The sequence below is a fragment of the Triturus cristatus genome, chromosome 3_2, assembly GCF_964204655.1.
Source record: "Triturus cristatus chromosome 3_2, aTriCri1.1, whole genome shotgun sequence".
Lineage (NCBI taxonomy): Eukaryota > Metazoa > Chordata > Amphibia > Caudata > Salamandridae > Triturus > Triturus cristatus.
Genome location: NC_140584.1, coordinates 533,875,881 through 533,903,611, shown reverse-complemented (window position 1 = coordinate 533,903,611; position 27,731 = coordinate 533,875,881). Strand labels below are relative to the sequence as shown.

At 44.2% G+C, this 27,731-nt stretch overlaps 1 protein-coding gene across 4 annotated transcripts in view; it reads left to right on the top strand.

Moving 5' to 3' along the window:
- HIPK3 (homeodomain interacting protein kinase 3) overlaps positions 1-27,731 on the top strand; it is a 503,936-nt gene that overhangs the window by 221,711 nt on the left and 254,494 nt on the right. For all 4 annotated transcript variants that reach the window (XM_085648240.1, XM_085648239.1, XM_085648238.1 and 1 more), the window contains exon 4: positions 2,969-3,088. In XM_085648240.1, the coding sequence (XP_085504366.1) occupies positions 2,969-3,088 (120 nt within the window). The remainder of the gene's footprint in view (positions 1-2,968; positions 3,089-27,731) is intronic.

The following is a 27,731-nucleotide window of genomic DNA, read 5'->3' as shown; positions in this document are numbered from 1 at the left end:
GGCATGAGTCAGATGCTGGAGTTACGTCGCAGAAGGGTTGCCTCCTTGTTATTTTTTGGTATGGTTGAAAGGCCGCCCACCTTAGGTTATTATTTGGAGCACTTGCATAGTACAATAATTGTATAATATTTTGAGGGCTCTTGGCATAGAACAACATTTATGCCTTTCCATGCGAGGAAACCCCTTCAGATTTGCTATGAAGCTGCAAGGTATTCTTTGGAGGAAAAACAGAGGTCATCAATTCTGAAGCCTGGTGTCTCTCCTCCCCATCCCCCTCAGGTCTATCCTACCCCATAGGTTTTCTTTAATACTGAGAAGCCATTACTCTAAAGTAGTAGGTTGCATGGGTCGCAGCTGTATACGGGTTTGAGGGGCAGGGCCCCACTGTTCTTTAGAGGGGAGAGAAAAGATGGGTAGCAATACAGGAGCTCAGCAACTCAAGGACTGGCTGTTCTATTTTAAATTAGTAAAGATTATCTTTTTTTTTTTTTACCATGGTGGAGCCCCATGCATGTGCAGGGCGAGGGTCTTTCTCGTCTTTTAGGCACAAGCAATTATAGGTGTCAAGGGGGCCTTGTTTTAGCCTCTTCAATCGTCTCTGCCTCATGGTGCACACTATTGGGGCCTAGGGTGGAGGTCCCCAAAACTCTATTGAGAATCAAGAACTGGAGCAGGGTGGACTGGCCGAGTCAGGTAGGAGTGGGTGGTTGTAGGCTCCTCCCATCCTTGCAATTTCATCAATGGTTCGGCTTCAAACTTGGGAAGGAGGAGTCCTAAGCAAAGCCAATCTGTAGTTGTGAAACAGTCTTCGCTTATAGGACTTGTACTTCTATTCCTGTACTGGTAGAGCATCACTTACTGGTTCAGTACTGGTGAGTGCTCTAAACTTTGTCATGCCTGCTACCATCCTTTTTGTTCTGGGCTCCCTGTGAAACACATCCAATAGACCGTTGATAAGGCGGTCACCTACACCAGTCAGTCTTACAGTTCACTGATGCAGAAACAGGTGCTCGCCGCTTCCCTCTAAATGACTGCAGCACGGAGTGCGACGAGATAACACTGAACCTCGTAGCACTTCATGCTGCTGCAGTCCTGGCGTCTGCTTAGCTATATGTAATTGTGGGCAGTTAACAATCTCATCTAAAAAATTATTGTGACCTTTGTGCACATGTTAAGTGCTACCATGCCTTTGCGTCAAGTTTGCGCTGTATAGAACTGTCAAAAACAAACAAAAAACAAGAACCTGCCCTGCCTCAGTGAACTGGGCGGCATGGCTGATTGGTGTTGATGTGTATATGTGTGTGCAAGTGTTTCAGATAGTGTGTGTTGTGTGTAAGACTGCATCTCAGTGTGTGTCTGTTTCGGGTGGAGTAGCTGAGCTGGGCTGACTGACTGGGGAAAAAAGGCCTCTGGCACAAAGCCTGAGATACCTGAAAGGCACTTACTTTATACTTCTTAATCCAATTCAGAATCAAGGGTTAAATTATAGACTTTACAGAACTTGTAGTGTTTCTTTTTCTATATTATGGTAAAGCGTTAAAATAATTTGGCATGATCACGTAAAATTCAGCCTGCCTGGTGAGTACAACAAAAAGTATCTCAAACAGCTTGCGCCCCTCCACTTTCTAAAGTCACCAGCTTCCACTGATGGAAAGTATTGGGTAGCTTCCAAATCTGGAGATGGGTCCAATGAACTTTTTCAGAGCATCCAATAACTAGTATTTTTTAAGTCTGTCTCTGTCGCACAACATTGCCTTAACTTGTCTCCAACTTTCTCCCAGATTTCTTCGTGTGAGTAGTTCAACACTTTGCAATACAGCCTGTGCTTTAAGTCTCTCGGTAGTGTGACTGGCTCCCATTCCATCCAAAGTTTTTTCCATTCTCCGACCTTCCTTCATCGAATGCTCCTACACACGTGGAGATTAGTGTGGGCATATTATGATCTTGTATGTGTCCGTTCAATATTGTTACTGTGTTAAGGAGAAAATGCCGTACACCTGCAGCTGTACTTGCTTTTGTCCTGGCTGTTTATGGGCAGACATGGGTGCTAACAGTTGTAAAATGTTCCTGTGCCCAATTGTCTTGGGAGATTTTGACAGTGTGGTGACCTAGATAGTAACTTCAGTTAGACCCTTAATTACCTTGCAGACATGGCTACAGCTGAGACCCACTTTTTGGTTGATGTAAGGTTTCTTGGGTGTATGCACGAAAATGTTGTGGTGTTTGAGAATATATCTGTTTAAACTTGGGGCATTTACGTGGCCAGTGCCTGTGCATGTCTTTCTGTATATTGAAAATGAGCATCGTGAACATAACCTAGCAAGATGGCTCATTTTGTATCTTCTCTATTTTGCTCTATCTCTACTTCTAAAGCCTACTCAAATGGTATCCTGAACCTCTTTCCAGCTGCCTTCCCTCAGTTTATCCTTGGTGGGTGGGGTGGGAGATTGAGTTTGGCGCCCCCGCAATCCCTCACAAACTACAGATGTTATTGAGATGTGGAGGCTGGATTGTGAAAGTCACAGCAAACTGTTTCAGACAACAGCTTTCCAATATCAGTCTCCCCGCCTCAGAATTTCATTCTGTAAAGGGCAGGAGTGCCTCTTCCAATTTGCTATCCAACTGTCTAAGGCAAGATAGGTGCTGATATCCACCGCACAAGCTCTAAGACTTTGCCAGCGAGTTGATATCTCTCTGAAGGAAAGATTGAGCACCCTTGTACATTAACTCAACCACCTTTCATTGAGTTTTTTTTTTTTTTGTATCTTTGACCAATTACAGAGCCTCTTTTCCATAAAATCTAACATGCATATACATGTCTGTTATTGGTTTAAAATGTGTAAAGTCAGTAAGTGGGTTATCCTAGGACTATATATAGATGTAGCTATTACACCTCAAATATTTAATTAACTTGGACTGACAAATGTGGAAATATATTACAAAGATGATTTACCCTGTTATTTTTCAGATCCGTTATATTTCGCAAACTCAAGGATTACCAGGTGAACAGTTGTTAAATGTGGGAGCAAAAACTGCAAGGTTTTTCTGTAGAGAGCTGGATGCATCATATTCTGGATGGCGGCTAAAGGTAAGGCACACAAAATAAATCTGGTTATATGGTTTAATTAGTGGTTTGATAAGTTGTTCTCAACCTGGTACAGTTTATTGTGTTCTAAAATTACCACCATGACTAATCTTTGCTAAGAACTGCTAGCTGGCAATTTCCTTTTTATAATATTTTTTTACAGAGTTATATATAGCTCAAACTTGACCCGAATCGGGTAGCAGAGCGCTTTACATAGCACCAGTTGCATTACATGAGGACACATTAATTTTTGTTAGGCACGGGGAGATTAAGTGATGCCCAGAATCACAGGATGGTCAGTGTCATTGCCGAGACTCAAACCCAGTTTCCCAGATTCGACGTCGACCGCCCTAGCCGTTAGGCCATCTTCTCTCCCCAATTGCAATGGTTTTGTGCCCTTCACAGTCTTTGGCTAACTGAGTGCGAGAAACATACAGTTGCATACACCCCCCAAACCCCAATAAACTTTCACATTGTTTAAGTATGCTGCAGTTGGAACCGTCTCTATCATGCTGAACTGGTTTCTGGAAGATCCCCTGCTCAAACTCCACTTACAAGTACAGAGGAGTGCTTAACTCTCGGGAGCAAACAACTCGGTTGCTGCACTAGTCAAGTGTCCTGATATGTGGCTGATGCGGATGTGCTCCGGCTAACTGTAGGGTACAGTGGCATCACCCCTCTCCATGGTCCACTAGTGCTGGAGGATGATTGACTACTTGCCGTCATTTGGGTAAGGGGTGTCAATAAGCTTGCTGCACAATATTAGTTTGAGACCTGGTGCAAAGGGCCCAAGGAATGGGTCAGGAGTCTATTTGGGGGCTAAAATGTAATCTAATGTGGGATAGTGGTGAGTCCACCTAGCAAGTTGCCCTTCACCAGAAGTGATGGCCATGGCTGTGAACATATGCAAGATGTACTTTTAGAGGAAATATATCCTTGATCACTACTATATTCTGATGGACTTACAGCTGCAGACTCCTCAACTTTTGAATATTTTGCATGCATCAGACTGGGTTTGAACTTTCTTCAGCAATATCTCTGGTATATGGTGAGGTGCGGCTTCGCACTGATGCTGTTCCAGAAATGTGAGGAGCCTATATTGGCTCCACTCCTGCTCACTGACATCAGTTTGGTCCTGAGGTCTGCGAATGCCAGTTACCTGCTGGGTCGCTTTTCCCACGCTCTTTGAGATTGAGCGGCTCAAGTCCTCCCACGTGTCCGGGAAGATCTCCAACCTGGCCTAATCCAAGCCATACAGGATGGTCATGCTGCAGCCAAGTTCACAATTCATTGTTGCTTGCGTTCCTGGCCCTGTTGCAGGAGGTACTACGCCTCTGGAAATGGCTGGATCATCAAATGATTATCCTGGCAGGATCTCAGCAAGTGACGCCTAGCAGATCACGAGTGGCAGTTACAGCCAGAGATGGTGCAAGGTCTCTTCTGTGAACAGGGAGAACCTTCGAGCAAGCTATTTGCCATTGCCCAGAACGCACAGTACCAGCAGTTCTGAGTTTCCTAGGTGTCTCTCACTAAGCAACCCATTCTGTCTAGAGTGAAACCCTGGACTCTTGTATGCCTTACTGCCGATACGTCTGCCCTGAGTTCTGAAGATCAGTATCTACTGGACTCAAGTCATCCTAGTGGTCCCGGATTGGGCACATAGTATAGTATTTGTCCTCCGATCAGGATGTCCCTCTTGGAGGACCTCCTGTCACAGCAACAGGGCAGGGTGTCTGTACCCAGACGTTCACTATCTCTACCTTCATGCATGGAGATTGAGCGGCGACAGATTAATTTTTTTTACCTTTCTTCTGAAGTGATTGATGTAATCCTAGCGGCCAGGTGTCCCTTGACAAAAACTGTATACGCCGGTTATTGGAGCAAATCTAGAGTTTGGTGCCACACACACCAGGTTGACCCCGTTAAGGCAATTATCTGGCGTTCAGTTCTGTCTATCCAAACAAGGCCTTGCTTAGGGCACAGTTAAAGGGTAGCTTCCGACTTTTTTATAATTGCCGGACCATCCCTTGTTGAAGTTATAGGTTCCAATGCTTTTTCAAAAGGCCTGCAACACTTGTTTGCACCCTCTCCTTTACACGTGCCACAGTTAGACCATACCTTGGTCCTCAGATGTTTGATGTGCACCTTTTGAGCTGCTTCACAGCTGTCCTTTACAGCTCTTCACCATCAAGATTGTGTTCCTCGTCACCATAACCTCAGCTGAGTGAGCTTTAACCTCCGTGTTGACCCACCATATACCACCACCTCTCCAGACAAGCTGGTTCTGCGGATGTGAGCAACCTTCTTGTTGAAAGTTGTGATGGCATTCCACGTTGGCCAACAATTGTAATTAAAGATTACTTGGGCAACTAATCAGAAATTGGGTAAACATAACAATTACAGAAACCCAGGTCAAAATCTAATATGAAATTGATTTATTAGTATCAAAATAAGCTAAGAATTTGTACACATACTAAATATACTTTAGATAATTACATGATTCAGAAAGGTTATTTTCATTTCTATAAATATTTATATAAAAACAGTTCATTCTGCCATCAAAAGTGTAAATAAAACTAGCCTAATTGAGCACTCATACATCTGAATTCACCCTTCTATTGTGCATACATGATTATTCAGTGATTTGATAAGAAAAGAAAGGAAAACAAAGCCTATGGAAGATATCTGGTTTCATATCCATTTCTCTAATTCTAAATAGACAATTAGGGATACGTAATGGAAGATGGAGTAATGATTGATATGTGTCTATAGTCTGTAATGGATCAAATTAATAACAAACATCGCAGTTTATCTGCCTTTGATGCTTTAAGGCCTTCTACAATGAGGTAAGGTGAATAGAGGTTAGATTTTCATCTGTGGCTTTGGCTTGTCAAGAATGAATATTTACATGTAAACCATGGCTTAGGGTGTCGGCTAAACCATTAACTTTGCCCACCATTCTGTGCTCGACACCACCCCTCTGCGGAAGTGAGTTCATTGCTTGCACACAGAGGTTTTATGTTCATACAGAATAATACTAGGTGAAAGATAACCTCTTTGTGGTTCGCTGGCGCGAAAAAAGGCATGGCCGTTCAGTAACGGACCATCACCTGCTAGATTGAGCTCTGTATTAGGATCTGCAATGCATTGGCCAAGAAGCAGCTTCCAGAAGGAATGTAAGGGTGTTCCACAAGAGTCAAGGCTGCTTCCACAATTGTGATACAACAAACAAATGATGGACGGCATGCTGACAATGCAGACATTCTCCCCCAGTCAAGAGATCTAGGTTAAATCCATCGTTCTTTTGCCCACTACACCACCCCAGTTTAGACATGGCCATATGCAAATCAGTCTTGACCCTGTGCCTCATGGGAACAGTCCAGCCCGAACTGCCAAGCCATGTCTTCCCTGGACCGGAATCAAGCATCCTAGGACCGGTTTCTGGCTATCAGCCGTCATCAGCCAGGATAGCTTGACTCCAGTGGCGTAGTGAGCACGGGTCCCACGTCTGGGAATACCCATCCCACTTAGGGCGTAATTGTGATGGCACGCAAAGTTCCTGTCATGGACCTCTGCGAGACAGCTACGTGGGTGTCACTCCATACGTTCATGAAAAACTACTGCCTGGACAGTCAGGTTGGGGGTGGGGTGGAGCGAGAGGCTTTGTCTGCTCGTTTCTACATATCTTTTAGGTTTGAGCCACATTCACAGACCCACCACAGAGGTACTGCTCAGGTATCTGTTTAAAAGGAAAAAAATCTGTGGTTGGAGATCTCTAGCAGAAGATCAAGTTACTTACCTTCGACAAAACACTTTCTGGTAGACTATCTAGCCCCAGATTCCTCACCATGAAAATCGGTATTATCAGCTCCTCCTCCAAAGCCATCTCGACTCTCATCAAGAAAACCTGCCATTGCGCATCCATCAACAGCGATACATTGAACAGTTGAACACTACGGCAAGATTTTACCGATTGGCACCTAGATCTGCTTCCATGTTGTCGACCTTGAGATGGTAGACGTCAGGGACACTATTTTTTAATTTTTTATTCACTTATTTATTTTTTAATTTTATTTCCTCAGAAGCACAGCATAGGTCAGCTCCTCTACCAAGACTGCGTATTTCAGTGCAGAATACTCTAGAGCCATTAGAAATGCAGTCAAAACCTGCTCCCCCCCCCCCCCCCCCCCCCCCCCAACATCCTTCTGTTCCACCCAGACCATTCCAGCCTCAAAGCCCAGTGATGATGCCAAGGGGCTCCTTTTTTTTTTTTTAAATAAATTTTTATTTGAGCAGATTCAAGAGATACAAAATAACATATATTGCAAGATTCGAGATAGTAAAGCATACCATTAAGATCAAACAATAAAGTCAGCGTATTGTAAATTCAGCTTTAGTTCCTTTAGAGCATTAACATAAGAAGAAAATAAAGAAAGAGGAAGATTCTTTAAGGTAGGAGATGTCAAAGCAAGAGAATTGTATATGTAGACCGTTATATATTAACTGAGAGTATATTTAGGCCCTTTGCTGCTCATACCAATTTGCTATTGGTGCCCAAATTTGCTCCCCATAGGACCGTGATTTTTTCCCTCTAGTTCTGTAGATGGCAAGTTCTTGTTTGTATATTGCTAATAGTCTGTTAAGCCATCCCTGGAAAGTTGGAGCATCAGGATCTTTCCATCTTGCTGCGAGAATAATTCTGTAAACAGCAGTGCCAATGTAGATGGCGGGAATTTCAAAATTGCAAAAGCCTAGGGACTCATCATACCCTAACAGAAACAAAGTGGTTGATGTTTTGATTTCGTGTCCAAAGATTTCGGCCCAGTACTCTGTAATGCTTTTTTTAATCTGATCCAAATTGGGACATTCCGAGAACATATGTATAAGGTTAGCAGGTCCAAGTGTACATCTGGGGCATTTATCATGAGTTGTCTTACCCCAGGTAAATAATTTGAGCGGTGTGTAGTACAGATTGTATTTAGTTTTGTATATTTGGGCCTTAAGGTTGGAAGCAAGTAGGACTTTGGATGATAAATGTAGACTCATATCTATATCAACATTGGCGTTATTCAATTCGTTAGCCCACCGAGTTTCTGTATATTCAAGGTCATCAGGGTGATTTCTTATGAAGATATCATATATATTACAGATTCTGGTTGATTGTTTACCTATAAGATCTAAAAGTGGTATGGGCTTAAGATCCATATATAGTTCAGTATGTCTAAGAGTTGTATAAATTTGAATACATTTTAAGTAGTCTGAAGGATGGATTTGATATTTGACATATATTCTATCAAATGTTGTTTTGCCGTCACTATCTAGCAAGTCACCAATAGTTGTAATACCTAAAGTCGCCCAGCGTCTCGTTATATTATCGTTAAGATAGTGTGGTATTACTGCACTATTCCATAGAGGTGTATATTTGGTATACTTTGAGATTTTCAGTGTTTTAATAATTCGACTCCAGGTTTTATAAGCGTCTGTGATGACTTTAAATTTTACCTTTTTAAAATAAGAAGGTTCTACTTGTTTCAATAACAGGCCTCTGGCTTGGCGACCCATCATTAGCTCGTAGATTGATGGTAAGGATGGTGGGGATTGCCCTTGGTCGTTATTATTGTTGGGACAAGATGGAAGTAAAACCGCCATTTGTTGTAAAATGGTTGCCCATAGGTAATATGTTAAATCAGGAATTGCTAAGCCACCTCTAGATGCTGGTAATGTTAACTTAGTAAGGGCTCTCCTAATCTTCCCGTAATTCCAAATGAACGAGGATATTACTCGGTCTAATATTTTCATTGTATCGTTACAAACGAGGAGGGGGATAGCTCGAACCAAATATAAAATCTTGGGTAGAATAGTCATTTTAACATAATTTCCTCTGCCAATTATAGAAAGATGAAGGTTGTTTACTCTGAGTAGGTCTATTTTTATTTTTTTAATGAGAGGGTCATAGTTAAGTTGATTAATTTCATTGATTTTTGGCGAGATGTTGACTCCTAGGTATTTAGCATTACTAACTCTATATTGACTTATAAAGGGTGTATTATCGGTACATATGACCATGGTTTTATCTTGGTTTAATGAATAGCCGGAGTGTAGTCCAAAAGATTGTGTGATTTCTTCAATTTCAATTATAGCCTGTGTAGGATTAGTTGTTACAACCGCTATGTCGTCGGCGTATGCGAGAACTTTGGTGCTATAAATGCCTGTCTTGATGGGTTTGATCGCAGGTGATGTTATTAGTTTGAGAATTAATGGATTGATATATAAGGCAAATAATAATGGAGAGCACGGACAGCCTTGTCGCGTACCTCTCTGAATGTTTATATTGCCAGACTCGCAGCCACCAGTCATTACTCTTGCAGTGGGGTCAACATAGAGGGCTTTGATAGATTTTATAAATACAGGTCCAATGTTGTTAGTGGCTAATATTTGCCAGAAAAACTGCCAAGAGACCCGGTCAAAGGCTTTCTCAGCGTCTAACCGGATCATCGACATCTGGCCGCCCCCTATTCCCATGGTGTCAAAAAGGGTGATAACGCGGCGGGTATGATCTGTAGTACCCTTATTTGGTATGAAGCCATGTTGCCAGGGAGAGACCAGATGTTCAACGATCCTGTTCAAACGAGTAGCAAAAATCTTGGCGTATGTTTTTGAATCTGAGTTGATCAATGATATTGGCCGGTATGAGGTTGTTAATTCTGGCGGTTTATCTTTTTTTAGAAATATAGCTATATTCGTTTGTTTCCAGGATTCGGGGGGTTTACCATGCCATTGTATCCCGAGAAAAAGATCATGCAGAAATGGAATAATTAGATTACCCAAAATTTTATAGAGGTCTAGGGGGATTTTATCTGGTCCAGCTGCTTTTCCTAGCGCTAATTCGGCTAGAGCTAGCTCTACTTCTGTTAAGGAAATTTCTCTATCAAGTTCTTTTTTTGTGTCCTCTTCTATAATTCTAGCCAAGTTTGTCTCTCTGATCCAGTCATCTAGGAACTTCTTAGTATCAGCAGTTGTCCGCTTATCTTCATTCTGATATAGTTTTTGGTAATAGTCATGAAAACATGAGGCTATATCCTCTTGGGTGGTATGTTTCTGCCCGCCATATTCAATGGTTTGGATGGAATTGCGAGACTGTGATTGCCGAGTTCTGAGGGCAAGGTGTCTTCCTACATTTTCTCCAGTCTCATAGATTTTGTTTCGGTTTGCTTGGAAAGTTTCAGCTGCTTTTTGCGTTAGGTCATTATTGATCTCGGCTTTAAGCACTAAGATCTTACTAAGGGTGTCTTCAGCCTGAGCCCCATAATGTAACTGGTTAGCGTGTAGAGATTCTAAGTCTGTAAGCCTGTTTATTAGTTGTGTATGAATATTTTCTCGTTCTCTTTTGCGGCTAGCTACAAAAGTAGCAGTCTCGCCCCTTAATGCGGCCTTGAAGCTATCCCATACATTATACCGAGATGCACTATATTGGTTGATGTCAAAGAATTCTTTGGTCCATTGTCTGATATGAGTTATGTATTCTTGATTAACAAGAAGTTTACGATCAAATGTCCATTGTCGATAAACTTTCTTGTGGCTGGGGACCTCAAATATTATACAGAGTGCATTATGATCTGATATTGTCTTAGGAGATTTTAAAATGACGGCATTTGAAGCAATATCCATGGTTGTAAAAATATAATCTATACGTACATATTTTCTATGAGGATAGGAAAAGTATGTATATCCGGGATCTGTTCTGTTCTTGAGAGGCCATATATCTCGAAGATTGTGGCTGAGGATCAAATTTTGCACTGCCCTGAATACCCTGGGTTTTCGGCCGTTGTGGGTGTATTGGGTTGGTTGATTGTAATGATTGAATTGTGTTTGGCCTATCGTTAGATTTAGGTCACCACATAAGATTAAAGTACCTGCCCATGATGCAAGTTCTAGTTCTAGTTCGATGAATAGCATAGGGTCATCGAGGTTAGGGCCATAGATAGAACAAATAGTTATTCCTATATTAAGTTGGACAATGGCCCATCTACCATGGGGGTCAGCTTTTTTGCGAGTTGAGGTACCCAGTTTTGCTTTTGCTAAAATTGTAACTCCCCTCGTTTGAATTTCAAGTGTTAATACCTGGACCGAACTATGCAGCCTCTCGAACTTACTGAATTTGCCGAACCTGTAATCATACCTTCTGGGTATGTGATCCTGAAAACGCCGCTGTCACTGCTCGCCTCGATCATCGGTTATGCCGCACTACGGATACTAACCGGTAACCGCCCCTCTCTACGCTCTCCAGGTACGCAGCCTTCCTCTTCACCGCTGTATCCCGGGAGCAGTACTGAGCACAGTGAACTAGTCAAACGAACCGTCATCCAGGGCATAATGGCCCCAAAGAACGCTGCAGCGGCCAAGACACGGGCAGCGCGTCAAGCCCTCCGCGAACAAGATATGATTAGCAAGTATCCTCCCAGCGTCTCAACAAAGAAAACGTCGGCGTTGAGAGGCTCGACTCTCAGCAAAATTTCCTCTGGTTCCGCCCCTGCTCCTGTTCCTACTGTGATCTCACTAATGCAGCATGCCGCTAGCCAGAGACCTCACGGAAAACCAGCACAGCAACTCCCGCCGAAGGAGCAACACGCACCCAACGCCGTAGCAACCGCTGTACCAGTAGCTGGAAGTGAGTTTGAGAAATCAGACGGATCGGAGGGCTCGACGTTCATCCCAGAACAGACGGAGGCAGCGTACAACTTGAATCCACCGGAACATACAGAGAGGCAAGAGGTTGCTCTCACTCCCGATGGGTCTGACACTACGGCTAACGCGGTAAGACAATTGGCTCATTCTCCCTTTGCCTCTGCCTCTGCTCCCCGCGTTAGTGCTTCCCTGGGGGGGTTGAGAGATATTGTCACAAATGCCACAGAGATATTAGACCCTCCAGAGACTTTGGCACAAACTCTCAATATTACCGCTGGCTCAAGTGGCTTAATCGGTCCTCCTGGCGCACACAGTAATAACTACAAGGATTGCAATTACACATCTGTGCAGCCCAAGGCGCTGCATACAAAAACAAGTAGCACTCTCTCAAGCACGGGTCTTACTACTGACTCAAATCGAGTGCAGTGCCATAATACGTTTCAAACAACGATTGAGGGCAAGGTGATTGAGGCGGAGGGTGCAGATTCAACCTGGAATGAAGGCGCAAAAATATCTAGCGGTGCAATAAACAACCGGCCAACTCACCCTATTGAGACACTGGAAGCTGATAAGGACATTACTGATTTTTATTCCTTTTCAGAGGATATTAGCCTATCCGGTCTTACAGATGATGAGATTGATGAAGATGAGAATGACCTTGATTGAAATATAAGTACAGAATCCGATCTTAATCCCCTTAAAGAAAAACGAGATAGAAGGCGTACGATACTTAAAAAGAAAAGGGGAGACCAACAAGGGACAAATGAACTGACATGGGACTATAGTCCGACTGCTTTGACTTTAAATCAAAATCAGAATGCGAACATAACGCCTCAAGCTTCATCTTCAATCCAAGTCCCTGACCGTGAACAGCCTGGTTCCCATGGGGCTTCCGGGGCTACACTGACTCAAGTTATGGATACTGTACTACAAGCCATTGCTTCCCATCGGGAGGAGACATCAAAAGACAGTCGTAAGGCACGAGTTGCACTACAGAAAGTTCAAGGCGTCAAAAACGATGGGTGCCTTTACTGAAAGACTAAATGATATAGAAGACCGGATTGTGCTGAATGAAACCGAAGCTGCCACAACAAATGAGCGAGTGGGTGCACATGAAGCTGAACTTCAGGACATCAGGTGGAAACTGGAAGATTATGAAAACCGTCTTAGAAGAAATAACCTTCGTATCCTTGGTGTGCCTGAAAAAGCAGAAGGATCAGATTGTCGATCTTTTGTCATACAGCTGCTACGTGATACCCTCCCCGAACTTTCAACCTGGGATTGGAACAATGAGATACAGCGAGCCCATAGAGTTCCCCTAACCTTTAAACCCACAGCAGCCGTAGGCAAATATCCACGTGCAATCCTAGTCTATTTTGGAAATTTTTTGCTTCGACAAGCTATATCTGATAAAGCTACGCCCGATAAACATCGTAGTAAGGATTCGATCTCATATTTCGTACGCCCCGACTTTTGCCACTTCACAGTCGAAAGAAGGTGGCGACTCAGACAGTTGATTAAACCCTTTCAAGAAAAGAAAGCAGTGGTATACCTGAACAATCCGGCCAAATTAAAAGTAATTTACGGCGGACAAATAAAGTTTTTCACTTCTGAAATCAAGGCCAAAGAATACCTAGAGAACTTAAATTGAATTACCAAACTGTGTATTACGCTACAATAGCCTATGTCATAGAGAACCACTTGATTTTTTTTTCGGGCTGCATCCTCTGCTAGTCTTGGTCAGACAATGCTAATCCATCTTCATAGACTCTTTGGAGTCTTGTTGCCAAGGGGCTCTTCAATGTCACCTTTATCATCTGTATCCCGTTAACCGATTTCTTCCCCCCCACTCCCAAGACACCCTACTCCCAAGAGACATGAAGACATTAACAAGGATCTCCTTGCATGATGGCATTACCTGTGAGATCCTCAGCAGTGGATGACAGTTTGTCTTTCAAGATAGTTTTAATAAGAGGAGCCATAAAGCTAAACAAACAAATGCAGGCTCCACAGACAAGTCTCCATAATTTTGATTTTGCAGCCTAGAACTTCTTCCATGCCTATATTACTGGTGGTCAGGTTTTTCAGGGTTAGCTGAATAAAAGTTCTTTACTCTAGCTATAGCAGAGTCAAACCATCTGAGCAAGTTTATTTGAGACACGACCCTGGATATAGGGTCAGCTGTCAGAAACTGACATGCGTCTGCGTCAGACCCAGATTCCACCGGACTTGATGAGGTAGTAAGAAATGTTTAAGGTACTGCAGCTTTTAAAACCGAAAGCGCGAGGGCATTACTGGAGAGATTTGATCTAGCACTGAGCGAGTCTTTCCGCCTTTGCAAATTACCTTCCAAAATAGAGAAGGAAATATTTTTTTGAGCTAGTATAAGTGTAGCTAACTGTCTCCAATGAATCGGTTCAACAATCAGTTCTGCAGATCTAGCCCTCAGTGAGTTATGCCACAGTATCACGTTCCGTCGATCACCCACACTTAGCCTGACTACTCTAGAGCTGAAGCACAGCTGAAAACCATGAATTTCCCCTTCACTAGAGTAGTCCTTTTTAGTCCTCACAAAGATGACTAAAAGTGGTGTGTGAAAAAGGAATTTAAACTCTTAAAGCAGTTAGGATTGGAGATATCAAAGACCAAAGGATTCCATATACCAGCCAAGACAGTGTTAAATCCCTTTGAAGGGTCCTTCTATTCTCATTCTCAGGCATTCGCATCAGTCCCAGTACTATTGTAGAGGCAGCCAAGAAAGAATTTCATAACAGCACCAGCATTCATATGCATCCAAGTCACACTCTTAATCTAAAGAGCGTAAACCCTCTGCTTTATTTGCCACTCCGAAGGGATTGAGTGTATCACACTACCTGGAAGAGTGGAGGTTGATAACCACCGACAGATGGTTTTTGCAAATCACTCACTGTAATTACATAATCCATTCCAATGGGCTTCATTCATCAATACCTCCAAATTCAGCACCAAAACATATTTTGCTGCAATTGAGAAAGGAGGTAAAATCTCTGCCCCAAAATTTGCAATAGAAATGGCTCCTCCATGTCAAAGGGGAAAAGGATTCTATTCCAGGTATCTTTTGGTTTCCAAGAAATGTCCAGAGAGGAGTTCAGGACAATCCTTAATCTAAGGTAGGCTAACGAGTGGATCAAGAAATAAACCTTCAGGATGCTACCCCGGCACCAGATATATGCGCAGCTTACGAGCGGAGACTGGATATGTTTTGTAGATCTACATAATGCTTACCTTCACACATCAGTGGAAGCAAAGTGTTCCAGGCTCATTATTAGTACAGAGTTCTACACTTTGGACTGAAATTTACTCCTAGGATCTAAACTAAATGCATGCATGTGGAGACAGTGGCTCATCTCCAACGGAAAAAGATCTACATCGATTCACTTCCTGGACGACTGGCCGATAAAAGCATAGTCTGCTCATCCGGCAGAGTTAAACTTTAATACCATGGTTGGCTTATTGCAATGCCTGGGTTTGCATATCAACTTCTAGGAATCGACGTCCTCTTAAGTACAGCTTTTCAACTACCATGGGGCAACTCTTTGTACTCAAATGGGAGACGAGTGTCATTTTGGATGAAAAAGGGTGTAGAAGTTTGCAGAAATGTCACCGAGTGCTGCCAAACCACAACCATCAACTCACATTTCATCCCTGTTGGGGCCTATGCCATCATGCATTTTTCTAGTCTCTAATGTACTCCTTCATATGAGGCGATATGCACAGTGCCTAGGGGGATCAGTGGTCCCAATGGAAAGATGATTAGGTGGACAAAGTAGTTCTCATGACACCTGCCAAACAGTCTCTGATCCAATGGTGGTACAAGAGAAGTGATCTATTAAAGGCATTCCTCTCCCATCAAGATCTGCCAAGCCAAACTATTGTGATGGACGCTTCCTTAACGGGATGGATACAATAGACCATACCATAACTATGCAGTGTCTAAACAAGGAGGAGGCACAAGATCAAGCACTGTCACTTGAGTCTCCAGCAATTTGGCATTAACTCCTACCAAAAAAGTAGCAATTTTTAACAATTAATCTGCCTTGTCTGAAAAACTGTCAAGCAGATCTTCTAAGCAGATACTTGGTAGGCAATGTCAAATGAGAACTTGATAAGCGGGCTTGCTAGATGTTTTTCAGGGCGGGGGTTTCTCCTACGAACATTTGCCACTGGGCAAAACAAAGAAAATCAAAGTTACACATTAAGAGCGTTGGAACCACTTGTTGGGCAATGCCATCTTAATCAGCTGATCACAACATTTTCTCTAAGCTTTCTCTCCGATTGCACGAATTTCATCAGTGTTGGTCAAACAAACTCTTCCATGCCGAGATTATTGTAATATTGCCAGAATGGCAAGACATTGACGATATCCAAAGCTACCTTACCTCTTCATGAGACCCCATAAGATGTTGCAGGTCAAACAGAACAATCTATCATGAATGCACGGCAAAATTCTGTACCTCAACAGTCATTAAATTTGGGAATATGACTCCTAAAATAGTTCAGTACCAACATTCGAATTTACAACCAGACTGTATGAACATTCTTAGAGGCTAAGCGTTCTTCCATAAGATAGTCTGACACATTTAGGTGGAAGAGGCTTTTCATTTGATGCTTGGACAACCATGACCCAATAAACTGTCGAGAGAACTTAATTATTCTAATCAGAACTGCAGTATGCTTCCATCAAGGTCCATTTTGCTGCTATTACAGTATACAGAAAGAGACTGGCACAAAGATCTTTCTTACAGTTCTGAAATCCTCCTCTTTCCTCCATGGCACTGGAATACAGTCTTATCCAAATAAAAGGCTTCTCCATTTGATTCCATACACAAGGCCTCATTGCGACTTTTTTGGAAGGTAATCATTCCAGAGAGAAGAGTTAGTGAGCTCTTTATTCATTAGGGTTATACAGGGTTTCATAGTAATAGAGTAGTATTAAGGACACAGCCCTCATTTTTTAGCAAAAGTCTTTTCAGGTTTTTATATAAACCAAACTATATCACTGCTGATTTTTCAGTAATCCTTCTCCAGCAGAGAGAATGCTTAGCTCCTTAGATGTTATGAGGGTCCTTACATTTTATTTGAACACAATAGAGAATATTCATAAGTCAGACCGACAGTTGTTTGTTAATTACAGCCCTCTTGGAACTGGTATGGCTTTTTCAAAGCAGCTAGCCAGGTGGATAGTTTCATCTATTGCATGTTGTTATAAGTTGGCTTACAAACCCCATCCCTGCCAAACCTTGAGCTTGCTGTACACAAAGTAAAGCAGCGTCCGCTGGCTAGCTTACAAATTCACCTTTGAATGAGATTTATAAGGCATCCACACACACATTTTCAAAGAATTATTGCTTAGATGAGTATTTAAGTGCAGACGCTTTAAAATGAATTTATTTGGTTGACACAGCTTTGAGATGTATTTCAGTGTAAATGACGTTAATTGCTAATTGTAGTTTTCTACAGTATTGAATCTTTTATAGATTCACATGCTTCAATCTTTCCTGTCGTCATGGTGGGTGTCCCACTGTAACATAAGAAATAGCAGTAATACAACATTACCATAGACCTCTATAGCAGGCTAAAAGCCGCATATCTTAAGCAAAGAGGCGTCAGATTAAAGCATATGAATCTATAAAAGATGTCGATACTGGAGAACCACAGTGTACATGTAAGTAAGTAACTTGTTTTTTATTTACAACTGTGAATTTGGGATATGCATGCTAGTCTGCCTTCATGGAGGGGGGGATGGAGCTTTATATAGTGTGAACTCGATCCGAAGGTATTTGAGTGCTTTGCATGAGCATCAGTTGCTTTACAAACGGACACATTCATTTTTGTTAGGCATTGGGAGATTAAGTGATTTGACCAGAATCACAGGATGTTGAGTGTCTCTGCCGAGACTAGAACCCTGTTCCCCAGCTTTGAGGTTGACCGCTCTAGCCATTTAGCCACATCCTCTCCCCATTTATGGCTATCAATGAGGTTCCTATGATGCTGAAGGAAATGTTGCTTCTAATCCTAGATCTGCATCTTGAGAATCTTCACTGAAGTCAAAAATAAACCTCCCTGGTTGTCAGTGTTACTATTATGATTTATCACTCATTACTTATTACCATTCAAAAAGCGGTGGGGCTTCTAAAAGAGAATTCTAACTGCATACATTTTCGTAGCAACTTATGTCTGTTTCTTTCTGCACCTACTATAGTGATCTGGAGCTTTTCTGAATCATTTCATTCATGAGACCTTTTTCCCCCCAAGTTTTCTGAAAGTGTGTAGCTAATGTCACCCCTGAAGCTTACAGTGTGACTGTGACAGACAGGTCTGTGACGGACACCCTTGATGTTGGTTTATGGGGCCTCGGCTCCAAATAGAACTTGGCATTGTCTGTGCTGCGCAAAGATGAACGAGTAGGCCACTTATGAAGGCAAGGCCGAACTGTCTGTCGCTGAACTCTCGAGTTTGAAAAACAGCTCACGATTGAAGATGTGGCGCTCCTGGTCAATCAAGGTTGCAGACATGCTCCTGCTTTCAAGGCTACTCCCCTGAACAGTCCTCATAGAGGTCACTGGATTCTGGTAAGTCAAGGAAGTCCAACAAGTAGCAATACAAATCAAAGCATGGGTATCCTTCGTCCTGTCACTTCCACCACTCTGAGCTGTGCGACGCCCCAGACACCTCTAGTCCAGAGTTGTTCTCCCCATGCGGAAACAATTCAGTCACTAGTCACGCTTCGTTCCTACCTTGAACCTACGGCAATGCTCCAGCAAAAAAAGGTGACCCTGGACCACGTCTCTAGAGTTGATGCGGGCCCCAAAAATCTGAGGGGGCTGGGGAGGTCTCCAGTCTGTCTACTGTCATGAGATCTGCCATAGACACAGACTGCACCCCTCGACCTTTCCTTGAGGCAGACCGGTCTGATTTTGGCTTTATCATCTCCAGGCCTAATGTCCTCCACGGTCCCACATTTGGTGCCATGCATGAAGCCATGTTTGGCACGACGACGGACGCCACGGATTGCGTATCAACATCGATACCAATGTCACTTATTCCGGAAGGGAAGCAGATTGTATTGTCTGATTCAGAGACCCATGGTCCACCACATAGGCAATACACCCACTCAGAACTGGATTATGCCACACACTATGATTTAGGAGACCATTGCATTGATGATGTTAACCAATACGATGAGGACAATATTTCCGATCACCTCCACAATGTAGTTTCTTGGACACTTCCCCAGACATTAGTCTCTCCTCACATAATTCCACTATTGGTATTGAAGAGTCTGCCTCCTTTGCTGTAGTAACCGGCAGCTGAGACACTTGCCTTCGTTCTCTTGTGAAAGGGATTCCTCAACGCTGCAATATCCACTCAGAAGCTTCTGCTCCCCTTTCACGAGGATTTAACCGATGTTCTGGTGAGTACCTGTTCAAGACTAGATTCTTGCTTTCCAGTCTGTAAACCTGAATAGGCTGCTCCTGGAGATCTGGTCTTTATATTTCAATATACCACTCTGTAGAATCTTGTCATTCAAGCATCTATAAGCTGCATGACCCACAAAGGGTGAACGACCTTCAGCCCGCATCCGTAACCCCGCATGCGTTCACAACGCGGTCGTAACAACGACCGCGTTGTGACAACACATACCATTACCCCACAAGTCGTTACAACGAATTGTGGAGGGGGGACAAGGTGTTGGATTTAAAACCCAACACCTTCCCTACAGTCCGCACAGACTGAAGTTGGAATAGTAAATTTGACTATTCCAACATCCAGCGCCCCCCCTCCGCAAGTCGTTACAACGACTTGCGGGGTAATGGTATGCGTTGTCACAACGCAGTTGTTGTTACGACCGCGTTGTGACAGCATGCGGGGTAATAGTATGCGGGGTGAAGAGACCTATTCCCCACAAAGCATTCCCTACCATCCTGCCTGACAGTGAACAAAAAAAAAGGCTAAATCACCAATCAAATGTTCTTCTCGGTCCACCTCACCCTTGGGTTGGGTAATACCACGTCTTTTCTGGCCAGAAGTTTGCACCCATTATGGAACAAAGCGACACATATTGTCAATAGTGTCAAACAACATCAGTCAAACCTTGTAAAAACTTATATTGGACAGGCAAGATGCAGCAAAATACTCTTTTAAATCTGATCTGGGCACTACAAACTGTAGGCATCACACCAAGTCGCTTCATGATGTCCAACAGTCTCATGGGCATACCCTTTGAAGACTCTAGGCTATTCAGAGCGAAGGCGGGCTCTTCTTAAGGAGAGTAAGGCCACTGCCGCTCTCTGGTCTTCGCTTCTCCCGTTTGACAGTTACCACTGCAGCAGTGTCCCTTTCAAGGCTTTCATAGGGGCTGCCTGCAGAGGCTGAGGCAATATGTGTTTCACCAACAGGCCATTTATTCCTTTAGAATTTGAGGCCATGGAACAGGTAGACAGTGTTCACTTCACCAGGGGCTCCATGCTACCTAAACCACAACTTTCCCTCCTGCAGCTTCAATAGAAACCCCATAATTTGTCCATGGCAGCACACGATCATCTGGTTGGAGGTAGAGTCTCCTTTTACCTACCCGAATGCTGCCGCATCATGTCCGATCAGTGGTGCTCCGGTTCATAGAACACAGATATTATCCAGTATTAGGGTATCTTTAATAGATTCACATGCCTGAATCATTCCCCGTCGTCTGGGTGGGAGTCACCGGTAAATAACAAAGCAATGTCTCAGTAGACATATATAGTCACAGGCCCCAAAAGGCCTTAGCTTAGTAAGCTGTCCACGTCCTTATGTAAAAAAGGACCAAATTTTGGCCAGTAGCCAATCAGCTAGCACCACCCTCTAGAACCTTCCTGGAAGGAGCTCTAGTCCCTCAGATTTTCTACCGCACGTCGTGCTAAGGGAGTCTCCACTGAGCTCTGCTCATTTCTTATGGATTTCCAGTGTTTCTTGCTACAAACTTCCTTGATTTCGTCATGGCTGATACTCCAAAGAAGGGACTGTTCAGATCCTGTGCTTCATGTGGGAAGAAGAGGCTTCACGTGGACGACCAGCATAAGGACTGTCTTTATTGCCTTTATCCTAGCCACAATGCGAAAGACTGTAAGGTATGTCGTACCTTTTCATCTAAGACCCTGAAAGACCGAGAAGGGCGCCTCTTAATCTGGCTGCAAAGGCTGAAGGACAAGGAATCTGTTGTGTCCTCTGAGGAAAGTGAGGGTTCTTCTATCTCTTCTCACTCCTCACATAAAAGACCAAGGGTGTCATCTCCGGGCCCTTTGTCGCAGCCACCTCAAAAGAAGACGCACAAAAAGTTTTCAGAGGTCCTGGCCTTGCCTCCGCCAGGGATTGTTTCTCCTAAGGCTGTACCACATACTTTTAGGAAACCAGTCTCCACCCAGTCGACGGTGGCTTCAACGACGAGAAGATCTCCGTCGACAGCAATCTGTTACCTCGTCGACGGCGACACTGTCTACGGTTACATCCCACTCGATGTCTTCGATGACCACTCCATCGTCGACGGCAGGTAAAGCTATCTCGTCGACGTTAACCATTAAAAAATCATCGCTTAAACTGCCGACGGGAGCGTAGACTACGTCACCATCGACGAAAGCTTCCTCGACGTCGACATCCTCGTCGACGACGAAAGCACCGTCGATGAGACCGTCGACGCCATCGTTGACGAGGAAGCCATCCTCAGCCTTACCTTTGCCGCTGACGACGACACTGTCGACGACTACCTCGTCGACGATGTCTCAAATGCAAATGATGCCTGTTTCACCATCTACAACTCTACCGTCGACGGATATGGACTCTGATATGCAAAGTACTTATGTGCACCTAAAAATAACCAAACTTGCACTGACTCCGGCCCTCACTTCACCCAGTAAGGTCCCAACCTTGCCTCCGACTCACCTTTTTGACGAGGAAGACTCGGATGACGCCAGTCTCTTTCCTGCGGCGACAAGTCCATTGCAACTACACGTAAAATATCAAGTCTACGACTATGAGGACATTAACCAGGAATATCAGGAGGTTTCACCTCAGGAATACGTGCAGCCCCCACCTTCCATGGTTTGTCTGCCTGCGTCTCTGGTCACGGATCTCCAATTCTTGATTTCGGATTATAAACCGCGGTTTCCGACACCGGCACCTTCACCGATGCCAGCTGGGCCTCCAACACCACGACTGCCTCCTTTGGTTTTGCAGCCAGAGCCTGTCCCATCGCCACTTCGTCCCACCACGGATGACGAAGATGAGGGGGAGCCCGAAGGAGAGCTTCAGGACACTCAGTCTCACCAGGATGAATGGGATGACTACATCCTTCCCTGTCCGGTTTCCCCTGCTCCTACCGCGGCTGACTCGCAGCCAGAAGACATTGGCGGTTTTCATAATATTATAGAAAGAGCGGCCCAGCGCTTCCAGATTCCAATGCCCTCGCACCAACAAGACTGTTTCCTTTATGATTTTAAGGAGCCTTTTAAGAAGTCTGTTCGGGCGATTCCAATACTAGATTACATTTGGGAACAAGGCATAAAGATTATGCAGAACCCCTCATCGGTCCCTCCTGTACTACCACGGCTGGATAAAAAATATAAAGCTCTAGACACTGCTCCAGCTTGTCTCACAGGCCATACAAAGCCGGACTCTGACCTCCTCTGTGCAGCCTGAGTAATGACAAACAACCCAGCTGCTGTTGACAGCTGCACCAGATAAGGAGGGTAGACGACTGGAAAACATAGGCAAACGGTTTTCCTCAATGTCGGCCTTAACAGTGCGTGCCTCCAACGCCCTTGCACTGTTGGGTCGTTACAATCGTCAGATGTGGGCGGACATTGCGCCATACTTGTCAGACCTGCCAGAGGAGTCAAAAGAAGAGGCAAGGAAGATCCTGCTAGAAGGGGAAAGATCTGCCTCTGAGCTTATAGACTGCGCAATGGATATTGCTTCGACCGGATTTAGACAACTAGCTGGCGCAGCAGCCCTTCGACGCCAGGGTTGGCTCAAGGCAACCTCCTTCAGGCCGGAGGTCCAAACTAAGGTGCTGGACATGCCTTATGATGGCCAACTTCTCTTCGGCGCTCATATTGATGAGGCATTGCAGGATATTAAAAAAGATACTGATACCGCCAGAGCTTTGGGTACTTTACAATTTCAGAACCCTTCCTTTCGTGGTTCAAGAGGAAGAGGTCACACTTCCACTCGGGGAGAATTTCAACAACGTTCTTCCTTCTCTTCCTCCCAACAATACCGTCCGCAATACCAACAGCGACAGCCATCCTCATACCCAAAATCTTCCTTTCGTGGCAAAGGAGGAAGACACAAAGGCGCCGCGCAGCGGCAATGACCGTCAACTACAGCCGGCTTCAAACTTCTCTCCACCCTCCAAGATTGGCGGAAAAATCTCCCACTTTCTCCCAAATTGGCAAGCAATAACTACGGACCGCTGGGTCCTACAATTAGTACAATTCGGCCATTCTCTAGAATTCATACAGATCCCTCCTCAAACCCCTCCCCGCCAAATGCTTCACAAAAATCTACGTCCTTTACTTTTAGAAGTGAAGATTGTGCTCCAAAAGGGAGCTATAGAGAGGGTTCCCCCAAGTCAACGGGGAAAAGGGTTTTACTCCCGCTTCTTCCTAATCCGGAAAAAGGAGAAATGGAGACCTATATTGGACTTGAGAAACCTGAACAAGTTTTTAAAGAAGCAGTCGTTTCGTATGATCACCATTCAGGAGGTATTACATCTACTCAATGCGAACGACTACATGGTGTCGCTTGACCTACAAGACTCCTACTTTCATGTACCAATACACCGCAACCACAAAAAATTCCTTCGATTCATGGTGGCGGGCAGACATTATCAGTTTCGGGTTCTGCCATTTGGGCTCAAATCGGCGCCACGCATTTTCACCAAATGTCTAGCTCCAGTGGCTGCATACCTACGCCATCACCATCACCAGGTTTTCCCATATCTAGACGACTGGCTTATCCAGTCTCCCATCTCTAGAAGGCGCGACAAGGTCTTCCAACGCTTGTCTGAGGCTTTTTGATTCACTGGGACTAACTCTCAACGAGGACAAGTCTGTCCTGCAGCCGTCTCAGTGCATGCAATTTCTGGGAGCTACACTAGACACCATACGGCGAAAAGCATTCCCCTCACAGGAACGCAAGGACAAGCTTCGGTCTTTAGCGCTCCGGATAATGTCCAGAAAGACGCTGTCAGTGCGTCTCTTCAAATCCCTACTCGGGATGATGTCTTCTTACATCCTATTAGTCCCGCATTGCCGTCTTCGGATGTGACCCCTTCAGGAAGCACTGTCGGATCAGTGGGTCCAGTGTACAGGGTCCTTCGACGACATCATCCACGTGACTCCTGGGATCAAACAGACTCTAAGATGGTGGGTTTGCCCCCAGAGCCTTTCTCAAGGCTTGCCTTTCTTGCTTCCTGCTGCTTCTCACATAATCACCTCACATAATCACCACTGACGCCTCCTTAGAGGGCTTGGGGGCTTTCCTACAAGAACTGCAGATAAGCGGAAAGTGGTCCCCTTCAGAGAAGATACTTCATATCAATCTTCTAGAACTGCGCGCAGTCTATCTAGCTCTGGTGGCCTTCCTCCCAAGAATCAAAAACTCCATAGTGCTTGTCCTAACAGACAACACCACGACAACGCACTATTTGAACAATCGGGGGGGGGGGGGTGTTGGTATCTCAACACAGTGTTACACCCGTTTGAGCCTATACATAGAGCAAACCTTAAGTATGTCTCCTGGAAGGTTGCGCTCCTGTTGGCCCTTACCTCGGCGAGGCGAGTGGGGGAGTGCCAAGCGTTCTCAATCCGAGACCCGTTCATTCAGTTCAAACAGGATAGGGTCCTTCTCCGCACAAATCCAACGTTTATTCCTGAAGTTTAATCTCAGTTCCACCTTAACGAACCTATTGTGCTGTGTTCATTCTTCCCGAATCCACAAACAGTGGCGGAGAAAACTCTACATTCCTTGGACATTAAGCGTTGCCTAAAGTTTTACATTGATAGAACGAAATCATTTTGTAAGTCTAATCAACTCTTTGTAGCATACAGTAGGCCTCAAAGGGCTACCGCTCACCAAACAGAGCATTTCCTGCTGGATTTCTTCAGCCATCACCTTCTGTCATCAACAGGCGGGACGTCCGCTGCGATCAACATTTCGTGCCCATTCCACAAGGGCCATGTCTATTTCCATGGCACTGTTTGCAGGGGTGCCCATTGTAGACATTTGTAGAGCGGCCACATGGAAGACGCCGCATACATTCAACAAGCATTACTGCCTGGACACGGAGATCATGAAGGATGCGTCAGTGGGTCAAGCGGTACTCCGTCATCTATTTCAATAGAGGTGAACCCTTTCTTTCATCCCACCATCCTTGCCTTTTTTACGCACATTTCGCAATATAATGTATACATTGGCTGAGTCTTTGTTTTCTAGTGCTTCTTGTTTTCACATGGATATGTTATTATCTAGTGACTGGATATGTGATATACCTGTCAATGTGCTTATCATTGCTTACTACACTGATTCAGGCATGTGAATCTATGAAAGATACCCTAATACTGGATAAGGAACGCGTTACTTACCTGTAACTGCGGTTATCCAGTATTGGTATCTTTCATAGATTCACATGCAACCCACCCGCCTCCCATGGAAGGGCTCTCTTGGATCTCTCAGTGATACAACTACTTAGCACTGTGCTTACGAAAATCTGAGGGACTAGAGCTCCTTCCAGGAAGGATCTAGAGGGTGGTGCTAGCTGATTGGCTACTGGCCAAAATTTGGTCCTTTTTTACATAAGGACGTGGACAGCTTACTAAGCTAAGGCCTTTTGGGGCCTGTGACTATATATGTCTGCTGAGACATTGCTTTGTTTTTTACCGGTGACTCCCACCCCGACGACGGGGAATGATTCAGGCATGTGAATCTATGAAATATACCAATACTGTATAACCGCAGTTACAGGTAAGTAACGCGTTCCTTCCTTGCCCTTTCCATCATATGCCCTGTACATTCCGCCCACACTGCAACTCCTCCTAGAGGAACACTTTTCCATATTCCGTGGAGACGTTCAGGCTCCCTTGACCAAGGGAGCCACAGAGAGGGACTGGTTATTTCCATTATTTGTTTGTGCCGAAGGATGGAAGCCTTCATCCTATTCTAGATCATTTCCCTCTGAACTTCTTCCTCGAAGAACAAGTTCAAGATGCTCACTCAGGCCCAGGTTCTGTCTGCCCTGTATTCAGGAGACTGGTTGATGGTGGTGGTCACAGATTATCTGCGGTGGCTGGGGGTACCAGTCTCCAAATACCTCAACGACTGGTTACTGAAGTTCAGGCTTGTCTCAAGCAGTCATAAGCCACCTCCAAACTATGGCCGACCTGTTGACTTCCTCTGGCTTTTCCATCAACTAAAGTCACACCTGACTCCTTCCCCAGAGGCTCCCCTTTATTGGATCCAGCCTGGATATGGTGTCCTTTCGAGACTTCCCTCTGCAAGCCCAGAACATTTGGGATCTGATCCTGCTGTTTCAACCCTTGAACTAACGGTTGTGACTGATGCATTGTTGCTTGGTTGAGGAGGTAATTTGGGAGAGGTGGAGATCAGAGGACTGTAATGTGAAGTCCAGCTTCGCCAGAGATCAACTTGGAGTTGAGGGTGATTCACGTGACACTGAAGGCATTCCTTCCAACCATCAACAGAGAATGGTACAGGTTCTTAGATACAACACAAACACGACAGTGGTACTGCAAGAAAAATGGTGGAGTGGGGTTGTGTGGGTGCTGTGCCAGGAGGCTCAAAGTTTCTGGAAGTGGCTGAAGACTCTGGTTGTCTCGCTAATCGTCCTGCAGAATCTAGTCATGCCCTTCCATACGAGTCAATCCATCACCTTGCTGGATTTCTGTGCTCCACCCCTCCCACCCAAGGTGGAAGAACGGCTTCACTGACTTGATCTTAAGAGGACCTTTCGTTTTTACATTGATTTGACCTGAGATTACCAACGGGATGCATTGGTTTCTCTGGAGCTCAACAAAAAAAAAATTGCAAAGCGATGTAAAAAAAAAAAATCTATATCCTGGTGGATTGTTATTCTTCAAGAGTTGATTGAGTCTTGTGTTAGCGAAGGTAAGTAGCTTGTTCTGAGGCTAATGGGCAGTACAGTTCATGCTGTGAAGCGGAAAAGGGAAGCTGCTGCCGATTTTAATAGAACAGTGTATGTTATCTGCAGATTCTGCATTTTTGACCTGAGAGGCATTTTTTCTTTTTCTCTTTCACTAAACTAATGTTATAGGTTGTTTTAGATAGTATAGCATATTCATTTTCAGTTAGGTTATTCATTGTGGTTTAACTGCTATGTTTCTTGTGAAATGTCTTAGACAAAACATTACAGTAAAAGTTAGCCTGCCTTTGTATCACCAGACTGTGGACATTGATGCACCTAACGCGAACTCCTGTTTGTTATATTATGAAAAATTAGTATTATGGGGTCCCAGCATGTGGGCAGGAATATTCTTCGTTTAGGACTTCAGTGAAAATTAATATAATTCAGAAGTAGGATTAGAAGTAACTTTTCCTTCTGTGTGCAAGAGCTGATGCCAGCAAACAATGTTTTTAATTTTTTAAATATTGCTTCATAGGAATAAATGGGCTTTGCTTCCCCTGGTTCACAGGGAAGGGAGTTACATCCTGGTTCTCCTCCAGTGTTTCTAACCCTCCTGCAATGGAATTAGTCTTTTTTTTATGATTCACTTGGCCTTAGATCTCCTTGGCCAGTTTCACAAATATTTTTAGGTCTAGCTTTAGCCATGAATGTTTTTAGATGAATACATAACTCACAGGGATTTTCAGTCTGCCCTCCTCATCCATTGGTCTGCTGTAATGTAATTTA